Source organism: Phascolarctos cinereus, unplaced genomic scaffold, assembly GCF_003287225.1.
Source record: "Phascolarctos cinereus isolate Bilbo 61053 unplaced genomic scaffold, phaCin_HiC Scaffold_7;HRSCAF=346, whole genome shotgun sequence".
Taxonomy (NCBI): Eukaryota; Metazoa; Chordata; class Mammalia; order Diprotodontia; family Phascolarctidae; genus Phascolarctos; species Phascolarctos cinereus.
In genome coordinates this window covers 153,108,577-153,120,744 of record NW_027556180.1, presented here as the reverse complement: position 1 = coordinate 153,120,744, position 12,168 = coordinate 153,108,577, and the positions used below count along the sequence as shown (strand labels likewise).

At 36.9% G+C, this 12,168-nt stretch overlaps 1 protein-coding gene across 4 annotated transcripts in view; it reads left to right on the top strand.

The window, feature by feature from the left end:
• TMTC4 (transmembrane O-mannosyltransferase targeting cadherins 4) overlaps positions 1 to 12,168 on the top strand; it is a 93,436-nt gene that overhangs the window by 6,719 nt on the left and 74,549 nt on the right. For all 4 annotated transcript variants that reach the window (XM_020964016.2, XM_020964014.2, XM_020964015.2 and 1 more), the window contains exon 2: positions 5,045 to 5,260. In XM_020964016.2, coding sequence (XP_020819675.1) covers positions 5,045 to 5,260 — 216 coding nt within the window. The remainder of the gene's footprint in view (positions 1 to 5,044; positions 5,261 to 12,168) is intronic.

The following is a 12,168-nucleotide window of genomic DNA, read 5'->3' as shown; positions in this document are numbered from 1 at the left end:
CAATTTATTGTTCATTCATTTGTCATTTCTGACTCTTCTTGACCCCATTTGGAGTTTTCTTGGAAAAGACACTGGAGTAGTTTGTCATTTCCTTCTCCAGCTCATTTTACAAACACAGAAACTGAGGCAAACAGGGTTAAATGACTTGCCTAGGGTCACACTATTAGTAAGTGTCTGCAGCCAGATCTGAACTGAGGAAGATGAGTCTTCCTGGCTCCAGACCTGGGGCATTATCCACCACATTACCTGGCTGACCAGGTTAACCTTAATACTTTCCTGTGTACTTCCATACTACAGTAATATAGTTTCATAGCCTTCATAGTGATTTTTTAAATCTAAAGTCAAAATTTTCATTTTCATTTTTCTACCAAATTAAATAATGGTATATCTTGACTATATGGTCTTTTAATAGTGTAAGGAAGCAGTAACTTAAATAAGTTGAAGCACAATGCCATGGGCATGGAGAGTCTTACACAGAATTTGTAGCTGTAGTGTGGGTACCTGAGAGATGATTTACCCATTCATTGCCAGGAGGAAAGATGAGGGAGGTAGTAGCTGGAATATTGCCTGGCAGCTCTTATAGCAGTCAGAATGGTTCAAGAGATTGACATTAAATGAGAAGCCAAGCCTTTCATCTCCAGTTGTAAATCTAAACCTTTCTCAGGCTGCTAGAAATTAAAAGGTGTTACTATCAGATGATGAGTCTCCTGTCTTGTTTGATCTCCATTAATGAGCTCAGTAAAAATAAATGTCTAGAGTAAAGCTGTCTCTGTTGTTGGACCTTTGTTGACTCATTAATTCTGTAGTTTGCAGAATTAGCATAGGAAATGAGGATTTAACAGATCTAAGCTATCTTCTCAAAATAAGCGGGGAGGTGCTGGTCCTCCTTCAGCTGCTCAAAGCTTAGAGTAGAAAGACCTAAATGTGGGTTAAGTCCCTTTGTTGATCAAGAGAGTGTAATCAGTTCTGAAACTCTTATTCTACCAAACTATTCACAGCTTCTATGGAGGATCACATAAAAAAGAAAGAGAAGATGGGAATCCATTCCTGCCCTTGATCTCATTGTGGATAAATCCAAAGAAAGAACCCAAAGAAGAAATAAGGGATAGGTGCCATTTGTAGTGAGTTGATATTGATTTGGATTAAGCTCTAAGGGAATATGAGGCTTTTATGAGATTTATAAGATGCAGTGTGGGAGATCATGTAATCATAGACTTGACCTGGAGGTCATTTATTCTAACCTCCCACTTATTGCAGGAATCTTTTCTCCAGTGCAGCACAGTGGAAAAAGCACTAGAAAGAGCTACAATCTTTAATTCTAGTCTCAACTGTATTTCTAACTAGATATGTGTCCTTAGACAAGTCACTTAAATTCTCTGGGACTCAGTTTCCTTGTGTGTAAAAGAAGAGAGTTGAACTTGGTGATCTCCAGTGCTATGGCTTGAACAGTCCATGAATACCTGATAGCTTCTGCTATAGTACCTGCCTTCTAAGGTAGCCCTAGTTATTTCCTTTTTTCACCCTTAACTTTGAAACAAAATCTCTTTATGGCGTGTCCTTTATCTGTCCTTTATGGCAAAACAGACATCCACTCTGTCACTATAGCCTGTTGGCTGTTATGCCGCCCCTCAGTTCTTTATTACAGATTGAACATCACCAATATTTCATCTATTTTGGCTGCAGCATTGTTTTTAGACCCCATCACTCTATTAATAAGTTTTTTCCAGACACACTCCTTTGTCAGTCTGTCTTTTGGCATAAGTTCTTCTCAGCTTGGCTCTAACCAACCATTCCAGCCTTATATATTACTCCCATTTATGTACCCTTTTAGTTTAGCGGAACTGACCTTTTTATTCCTCATACATGATACTCCATCTCCTTTGTTCATGTCTTTTCCCAGGCGGTTCTACATCTACCCCTGCCATGCTTGGAATACCCCCTCTCTTCCCACCTTAGCCCCTTAGGATCCCTAGTTTTCTTCAAAGTTCAGATCAGGGGCCCCTCCTAAATTTGTCATTTCCTGATACCTCTCTTCTTGCCTGTGAGGCTAGTGCTTTTTACTCCAAAGATTGTCTTGTTTTTATTTTGTATATACTTAAATGAATTCATGCCATCTCCCCCACATAATGTAAGCTTCTTTTTTTCTTTTTTTTTTTTGTGTGGGGCAATCAGGGTTAAGTGACTTGCCCAGCTAGTAAGTGTCAAGTGTCTGAAGCTGGATTTGAACTCAGGCCTTCCTGACTCCAAGGCCAGAGCTCTATCCACTGTGACACCTAGCTGCCCCCCTAAAGAACCCACCTTTCCTTATTATTCATCTTTTTCTTTTTTCTTTTTTTTTTTTGGCGAGGCAGTTGGGTTTAAGTGACTTGCCCAGGATCACACAGCTAGTAAATGTGTCTGAGGTCAAATTTCAACTGAGGTCCTCCTGACTCCAGCACTGGTCCTCTATCCACTGCGCCACCTAGCTGCCCTTAATGTAAGCTTCTTGAGGGCAAGTCTTGTTTTATTTTGTCGTCAGTGTTCTCGGTACCTGGCATAGTGTCTGACACGTTATGGGCATTTAGTAAATGCTTGTTGATTGACGATCTTTTTCTTGCAATTCCCACTGCTACCATTGGAGTCTAGGCTGTCACTTCTATATGCCCACAATAGCTTCTTAACTGATCTTGTTGTTTCTATTATCTAACTATTCCAATTCTTTTTTCTTACTGCTGCCAAATTAATCCCCTTGAAGCAAATGTCATCCCCTTGCCCAAGAATTCAGTGATTTTCTGTAATCCATTAGAGTAAGTCTGACCACCTAGCAAGGAATCCTAGGTCTTCTATCACTTTATTCCGCCTTGCTAAGGCAAGCTTATTAACTCCCTTTTCTCAAAAAACAAAAACAAAAAGCACCACCTTTTAAGCACCTTTTAAGACTGCATTGATGTCAGTTATAGACTAAAGTCCTACACCATGCTTGTTCCCGACTTTGTTCACTTGTTCTACATTTTCTCTCTACAAACCTAAATCTTACACATCTTTCAAGACCTAATACTAGTCCCACCAATTCCACAAAAACTTCTTTGATTACTCCATTCAAGAGGAGGGGTATCAATATCTGAATTCCTCTAGTACTTAGGTAATACTACTTATTTCAGGACTTACTAATCTTAAATAGTTATCTTTTTATGTGTATATATCTTGTGTCCCTAATTGGGTTACAAGTTCCTTAAGGGTAGGAATGATGTACTCTACTTTTTTTTAATTTCCAATGGTGAGTGCTGTATTTTATATCTACATATGTATGGAAGTATATGTATTTCATATATGTGAGTATGTCCATAAATATACATATATATCTTCATTTCATTCATTCAGTAGTATCCACTGTGGTGGATGAGGAGTGTCCTTTTTGGATGAGTAGAGTGTCCTTGTTTCCCAACATGGGCTATTCTCCTCCCTTTTCTCTACCTATGAATCCTTTTAAAAGATCGAGTTTACAGCCTCCTTCTATGAAGCTTTGTCGGACCAATCCAACCTCCTCAATTGAAAGTTAATCATAAGCTGCCTTGGCCGTTTTATATTGAGCTGTAATTTATCTCCTATGTTATTTGGGTTTTTATGTGATTCTACCATCTACTCATTGTTAAGGGGATTCGAGTCCGTGTTGGTGGTGGGAGTATTTGTTTCGGTTTCATGGTGTGTTATGGCAGCACCGTCTCAAAGAATTCAGTCAGGCCACCTCTAATCCAAGTATAGGCATTTATTGAGGATTGATGCCCAGCAGAAGCAGGCTAGGTCCCGCCACTTAGTAAGACTACACAAGCAAATTTATAGTGTAATGATGCTGATTACACAACAGAAATTATGAATATTAAAAAGGCAGGAGGGATTTGTTAAGGGATTAGGTAATGGGGGAGGGGTCCCAGCCATGGTAAAACTGCACGTGCGATTACCCACAATGCATAATTTGGGGGGCTTATATGTATGATAATAATATTATAATAAGCCTCTCTACATCATAACGTTGCCCTAGGTCAAGCCCTACTTAGGGAAAGGCCCTTCTATTGTTTTGGGGTGCACATCCTTCTCAGGCATCCTAGTGGTGCTGCTTTCTGATTGGCTGACTGTTGTGGTCCTGTCTGAGATTAGATGGTAATTGAATGCATGGACATGTTTGTTGATTCTGTGGGAAATATGAGGAATGGTCTGGGGTCAGTGGCTAACTAGAGGCAGTGGCTGGGATCCCATCACATGGACATGCGTGATGTTTCTGTGAGAAATATGAATTCATGGACATATCTGCTATTCAGGGAGCAGTGAGGCATATATGAGGAAGTTAGGGTATTGAGTCGGGTTGGGGGAGGTAGTGGCTGTATTGAGTCTGGGGGCAGTGGGCCTGCTGTTCAGTGGGGCTAGGAGCAGCTTTATTAGGATTCCATCATGCTCACACCAATAAAATGATAGGTCATTGAGGTATCATGATATAATTGAAAGAGTGCTGGATTTGGAGTCAGAATTTGGGTTCAAATCTCAGCTCTACTATTTACTATCTGGGTGGCCTTGTAAAAAATTTACTTAACCTCTCTGGTTCTCAGTATCTCATTCATAAAATTAGAATGTTGGACTTGATAATTTTTAGGTTTCTTCTAGCCCTAAATAAAATTCTAAGAAAGAAATAATTTTTATTTTTCTTACTGAGAACAGGGAACATATACATTTTTTTCCCTTACAAAGCCCTTAGTTCAGTACCTTACAAACATGGACATTCTGTTGATTGGCTTAGAAGGGAGGTAGCTAAATTTTTTTTTAAACTGGCTATAGGACTTTGTGGTAATGAATTTATTGCCCTAATAGTTGGTTAAAATTGTCGAGTCCATTGAACTTTTGTGATTGGACCTTATATGTTTTCTTGTCAATTTAATATATTCACTATAAAAATGCTCATAATATAAAAATTTTGTGTATTTATTTAATTTTTTGTATTTCTTTGTATATTTATATGCATTTACCTAACAGTACCATTTATTATCTGTTAAAATACCTGTTATATGTCTTACAGATTTCTAATCAGCATAATGCTGGAGCGTCAACCTTGGAACCAACATTTTTCAAAATGACTGAGGTGGATGTTAATTTGGATCAAGTCATACCAACAACCATTATTCCCACTTACTGGGCAAAACTCCTAGTGGCATTTGTTTCTTTTGTGTGCTTTGCCCATAGTTATGATGGAGACTTTGTCTTTGATGACTCAGAAGCCATCGTCAACAATAAGGTTTGTGTCTCACTGTGACTGCTAAACTGATGTTAATAACCAAACTTGACCCTAAACACAATACTTGTTCTCAATTTGACATTTTCTTTATAAAATGATCTTTTATTCTTTTCCGATTATATGTAAAGACAATTTTTGACATTCATTTTTAAAAATTTTGAGTTCCAAATTTTCTTTCTCTGTCCCTCACCTCCCCCCCTCCCCAGATGGTAAGGAATTTGATATAGTTATACATGTTCAGTCATGCAAAACATATTACCGTATTAGTCAGACATAGACCCAAAGAAAAAAAAACATGAAAAAATACAGAAAATGAAAAATAATGTGCTTCAATTTGCATTCAGACTCCATCAGTTCTTTCTCTGGAGGTGGATAGCATTTTTTATCATGAGTGCTTTGGAATTGTCTTGGATCGTTGTATAATAGCTAAGTTATTCACAATTGATCATCATATAGTATTGTTATTATTGTATACAGTGTTCTGGTTCTGCTCATTTCACTTTGCATCAGTTTGTATAAGTCTTTCCAGGTTTTTCTGAAATCAGTCTGCACACTCTCGGTTTCTAATTCTTTGCCACTGCAGAAAGAGCTGCAATAAATATTTTTGCACAAATAGGTCTTTCCCCCCCCCCATTTTAAAAATCTCTTTGGGATAGAGACCTAGTAGTGGTTTTACTGATCAAAGGATATGCAGAGTTTTATAGCCTTTGGCCATAGGTCCAAATTGCTCTGCAGAATCAGGATCAGTTCACAGCTCCACCAATAATTTATCAGTGTCCTAATTTTCCCGCATCTTCTCCACATTTATCATTTTCCTTTTCTGTCATATTAGCCAATCTGACAGGTGTAAGGTAGTACTTCAGAGTTGTTTTAATTTGCATTTCTCTAGTCAATAGTGATTTAAAGCATTTTTTCATATGACTATAGATAGCTTTGATTTCTTCTTCTGAAAACTGCCTGTTCATATCCTTTGTCCATTTTATCAATTGGGGAATGACTTGTATTCTTATAAATTTGACTCAGTTCTCTATATGTTTGAGAAATGAGGCCTTTATCAGAGACACTTAACTGTAAAAATTATTTCCCAGCTTTTTGCTTTCCTTCTAATCTTGGTTGTGTTGGTCTTGTTTATGCAAAACCTTCTTAATTTAATATAATCAAAATTGTCAATTTGATATATTTTCAGCTCTTGGGGGACTTTTATCTCTAGTGATTGAATGTTTTCCCCCATTAGTTTCTGAATTTATTTTTGATTATGCATAAAATATAGTTTAAAATTTGGTGTGAGAACACAGTGTGCAGTGGATAGAACACCGGCCCTGGATTTAGGAGGACCTGAGTTCAAATTCGGCCTCAGACACATAACACTTACTAGCTGTGTGACCCTGGGAGAGTCACTTAACCCCATTGCCTAGCCAAAAAAAAAAAATGAGCAGTGTGATGCCCTTTCCACTTCTGCTGGAGTCATAGGACCATAAAATTAAATCCAGAAGAGACCTTAGATTGTATCAAGTTGGTCTTTGTGGTTTGTTTGTTTTTTCTGCATAAAAAAGCAGCTAATTTTCTGCTTAGGGTCATGGAATCATAGATTTTGAGCTGTCCTTAGAGATCACCAAGTCATCATCCTTAGACCTTTACAACCTGCTACTTTCCAAATTTCCCTATTTATTCCAAGGTCAGTGGAAAAAATTGAGAAGAAAAGGGTTGTGGGGAACGTAATGACTGCCCTCAAGTATGTGAATAGTTGACATTTGGAAGAGAAGAATCAAGCGTGTTTTACTTTTCATCAGGAATGGGACTAAGAACAAACTTTTGGATGCTACAGAGAGATTTAAAGTTGATTTAAGGGGGGAGGGGGGAGGAGCTCCTAACAGTTACAGCTATCCAAATGTAAAGGGCTGTCTTGGGGGCTTCTGAATTTCCTGTAAACAGAAGGTGATAGATAAGTGGGGGTGGGATGGATAAGTGGACAAGTCTTGTAGAGAGACATATGGACAACAAAGGAGTGGGTTAGACTAGGTGAGCTCTGGGGTCTTTTCCAACCCTGAGTGCTTCTATGACATCACTTCTAGCCTCTGCAGCTGTCAGTCAAGCATGGCCACAGCTCAAGTGCTTCAGTTTATGTGAAAAGTGGTATGACAGTGGGAAAAGTTGGGAGCATGGCCATATGGCACCTACTGTCATTGATGTTAGGGCGTTTCATGCTGACTGCTGCAGGTGAAAGTGTCGTGAGCCATTCCTGTTGCTGTGTGACTTTCACACATTTTGTACCTTGAGAATCCAATTGGCTGGATGTATAAGGTCCTCATCCGTTTTATTTATTAGTGGATGCTGAGTATGAGATGGAAAATGCTATGCTTTTTCTTCATCTGCCAATGAGAATCAGGAAAAGGGAAAAGTGGTAAAAAATAAAAATAAAAATAAAAAAATAAAGGGAGATAGAAAAGCCAAATGGAAACAATAGACATTGACTTTGAACACATTTAGAAGGGGTCATCTGGACTTGAAACCGAGTCCCTTTTGAACATCAATAAATTTCGCTACTGGCCTACATTGTTTCTGTTAAATCTAGCTGTACTCAGGAGAGTTTTTGTGTCTTGAACTACAAGATAAGCTTTAAGAAATACTTTCACCTACCTTTGCTGTGGAAGCCTACATGCATTTGTGTGGCATTCCCTTGGAAAACTTAATGAACTTTATTAAAAACTCATGGTGAGGAATTCTTCTAAGTGGGAAATAAATGTTGCTTTTATATTCCTGAATTGTTTCACAAGTTGATAAATCTCTTCATGAAAACAATGGTGATTTGTGAAAATGAAGTAAATTATGGGTGCTGTAGTAGCTTAGAAAGAAGTAAGATGCATTTTTTCCTTTCTTTTTTCGGAGTGTGGGTAAAGATAACAGACTACACCATTGCTGATGTTTGTTTTCGGTACAATTCCTTCAATTACAATTTTCCTCCAGTTCATCCAGCAGCTACTGACAGATGTTATTGCTTCAGCTTATTTAAAAAAAGTAAAGAAGTGAGAAGGAAAAATTAAGATTGTGGCTGCAGGCAAGTAAATCAAATTAAATCAGTTGTTTAAATAACCTCACTCTTATTTAGATATAATGCTTTTTTGAAAACTAGAAGAGAGTTGATTTTCAAATTAATTTTTTTAAAAATTGTGTTCTTTCTTTTGGTTGGATTTTGGTGATTAGGCCTCCCTCATAAAAAATATTAACTAACTGCCAGGGCAGAAAAACATTGGCCAAGAGACGAAAAAAGGGCAAAGTGTTCCTTGGCTTTATTAAACTAGATATTTCCAGTTCTTTTCTTTGTGAGATGCAGCAGGATGAAGTCATTTTGTATATCTACTGAGCATTGTTTTGCCAGGGTTTTCTAGGGCACCATACTGTGCCCCTTTTGTTAACTTGCTAGCCCCCCTTTTCTTTCCTGTTTAATGAAAGATACTCTGTTCGTTGGCACAAAGCCTACCATAATGTGAAACAGGCTGTTACTGGATTTTATTGGTGTTAAGGACTCTGTTCCAGATGCTTCCTTAAAGTGTTGAGCTGGTTTTTTTGTTGTTCACTAGGATGCTTTTCTTCAAGACGTTGAGTTAGCAGGAATCTCAGGCATAATACATCTTTTACATAAATCATTATGTAGAAAAATTGACCTTTCTTCAAGTATTGCACCCTGCTGTGTATAGACTACAGCTAATCAAATATTTAGAGATTTCTTAGGTAGTCGTCTTCTTTTTAGACGGGAGAAGTAGGCTATATAGAATCTTTTCTCAACTATGTACCCCCATATTTGACAACTAAAGTAAAGGAGGCTTTTGAGTTTTGTTTTCAGGTAAATCCACAGTAGTGTATAAATTGTGTATCTTTAAAATTTCTGACTAATTTTTATGTGAGCCAGTTCATCAGGCTCATAAGGACCTTGGAGCAGTTGTACTTAGAGGCAGTGAAATTCAGTCACCAAAGATAGTATTAAATAAACAGCTCTAGCTTTAAGTACATTTCCTATTGAAGATTCCCTTCCTTTAACATAGCAAACAAATAGTTATCAAGTGTTTAAGTGTATATGTACCCCCAAAAGAATTCATACTAATTTTCCTCTGTAAAAAAAAAAATCCCTGATTAACATTTCTTTAGCTTCAGCATTTTGTTTTGTATTTAAAATTATACAACACCTTGAGGTTTCCTTTGTTACTCTTATAGGGAATCTAGGGGGTCCAGTGGGTAAAGCACTGGCCTTGGATCCATTTGGAAGCAGACTTGAGTCCTTGGGCAAGTCATTTAGCCTCTCAGGCTCAGTTTCTTCATCTGTAAAATGAAGATAATTTCGCACCTAGCTCACAGGGTTGTTGTGAAAATAAAACCAGATAACATATGTAAAGTGCTTTGCAAACCTTAAAGTGCTATTTAAATACTAGTTGCTGTTTTAATTATTATTATTAGCTGATTAGCTGATTTATAAGAATCCCTTTAGAATTTTTAAATGTCAGATTATTTGAAAGAATTCTCATTCTCTCTATATATATTTGTAATACAAGTGCTTACATAGTTAGGAAACTTTAAAGTATTGTATAATTTGGGGTTATTAATGAACAAATAGGGATTTTAAACTTTGTGATTTTTTTATACTTTCTACAACTTCTGTGGATGAGCTTTTTCCCCCCATAATCTACTGAACACTCAATAATGAAGAGACTTTAAAGAAAACAGGCTGCCCTCAAGAGAAGTAGTTTACTCACATAGAGAATTGGAATTATATTGATGAAATGTTTTTGGTAAATGGACCTCAGATTATTATGTATGTGATTTAAATAAATTGCTTTATTAATTGAAGGGAATCTAGGGAACAAGGAGTTACTCAGCCTTGAAACACCAAACTATTTGCCTACCTCTTTTCCTATGTCTAAATACTTATTTCATTGATGGGCCAGCTCACTAGAGAGCTGTCCTTTGTAGCAGAATTTCTGAATGAAAGCACTTCTTTGTCATGAAAAAAAAAAAAGCAAAAAATTAAATAAGTAAAGGCCCAATTAGGTTAAAGTTGCCAAAAAGCAACATTATTTTCTTTCTATCTAGAAAGCAAAGATCTTATTTGATATAAGAATATGGAGTTATAGTCATTTACCAGACTTTGTCATATTTTTCATGTCTTTTTGGTCATGCATACTTGTTAATCTATGTATGACACTTTCTGTGTGTCTTTTTTTACTCATATCTTCATGAGAACTAAAATTTTGTAGTACCTTTATGTTTTTATTTAGCATTTATAAGATAGATATGGCATATATTATTCCCACTTAACAGATTAAGAAACTGAGGCACAGAAAGGTTAAATTATTTGACTAAACTACCTAATAGGAGATCTGTACTCTGAAGCAGTAGACTATAGTTCTCCTAACTCTGCACTATATTCTTTTCATTGCATTATTCTGCTTCTATTTCATTAGTATTCTGATTAATCCATTTAGTTTATCTAAGCCATTTTTTTTACCCCAAGAGTATAATTCATCATCTTATGCTTCTTAAAAATGTCACGATGTGAGAGTTACTCTCCCCATAGAAATCACATCGTGACATTTATTAAATGATAACTATTCATTGCTTAGATTAGTAGGATACCATGTTGTAATAGAGCACTGGATATGGAGATAGATAATAGGGGTTTGAGTCCTGCATCTGCCAAGGTGTATGTGCTGAACAAGTCACTGAGCTTCCTTGGGTCTCAGTTTCATCATTTGTAAAATGTGGGGTTTGAAGATGATTCCCTACTCTAAGATTCTGCCCATCTTCAAACCCCGTGATCCTCTTCTTAAGGATCCGTGTATTCAATTCTGATTTTTTTTTCCAGAGTAAATTCTTAGTTGTTATATTTAGTGATGTGATCAATAGCTTATAATTAAGTGATCTTTCCCATGGGGTTTCATTAATTTTTCATCACTAGTTTGCCATTCTTTATCTTTGCTTCTCTTGTCTAGTGTGGTTTCCCTGCTCTAGGAATAGAAAAGCAGCAGATTGTTTTCATTGTACTTCATATAAAATATGTGGACAGAAAAGCCGGATACACTTTTTTTTTACAAGCATTCAGAAGTGCTAAATTTCTATCCTAACACATCGCATCTTCCAGATGCTGTGTGCTGTGTAATGAGAAGAATGCAGCAGATCCTTACCTATTTCAGTTGAGGATGGGACTAAAAAAAATATGATGGATCAAATTCTGATTCCCTTTTCTGTATCTTTTGCTATATTCATCACTCCCTCTGAAGTCTACAAGTATTCTATGCACAGAGGGAACATGTCAGGTATGAAGGGGAATTAATGCTTAATTATTGTAATGTCTTATGTTTATTGAATGACAATATGAAAACTCCCTGGGTAGAAACCCAGATAAATAGTAGTTTCTTTTTAATGTCTTATTGAATCTTTTTTGAAACTTCATTGTCACTTCCTAATAACCTTCCCCCGTAGAATCTTTTTTTTTTAATGAAGAAAGCAGATAGGCAAAATAAATACAGCAACCATCGCTCACAGTATATGCAGTTTTTGCATTTGTAGCCTACTGCCTCTGTCAAGATAAGTGAATATAGGGGGGCAGTAGGTGGCGCAGTGCATAGAGTACTGGCCCTGAAGTCAGGAGGACCTTAGTTGAAATCTGGCCTCAGACCAAACACTTGACACTCACTAGCTGTGTGACCCTGGGCAAGTCACTTAACCCCAATTGCCTAATTAAAAAAAAGAGAGAGACAGAGAGAAGTGAATATATTTCACCAGCAGCCATTTGGAAATAAGACTGATTAACATCGAATTAATATGAATTATGAGATGTTGTAGTGTTTTTTTCCCCTGTACTAGGTGATCATGGTGCTTTTTCTTTTGATTCTACTTTATTCTCTCCATGTTCATTC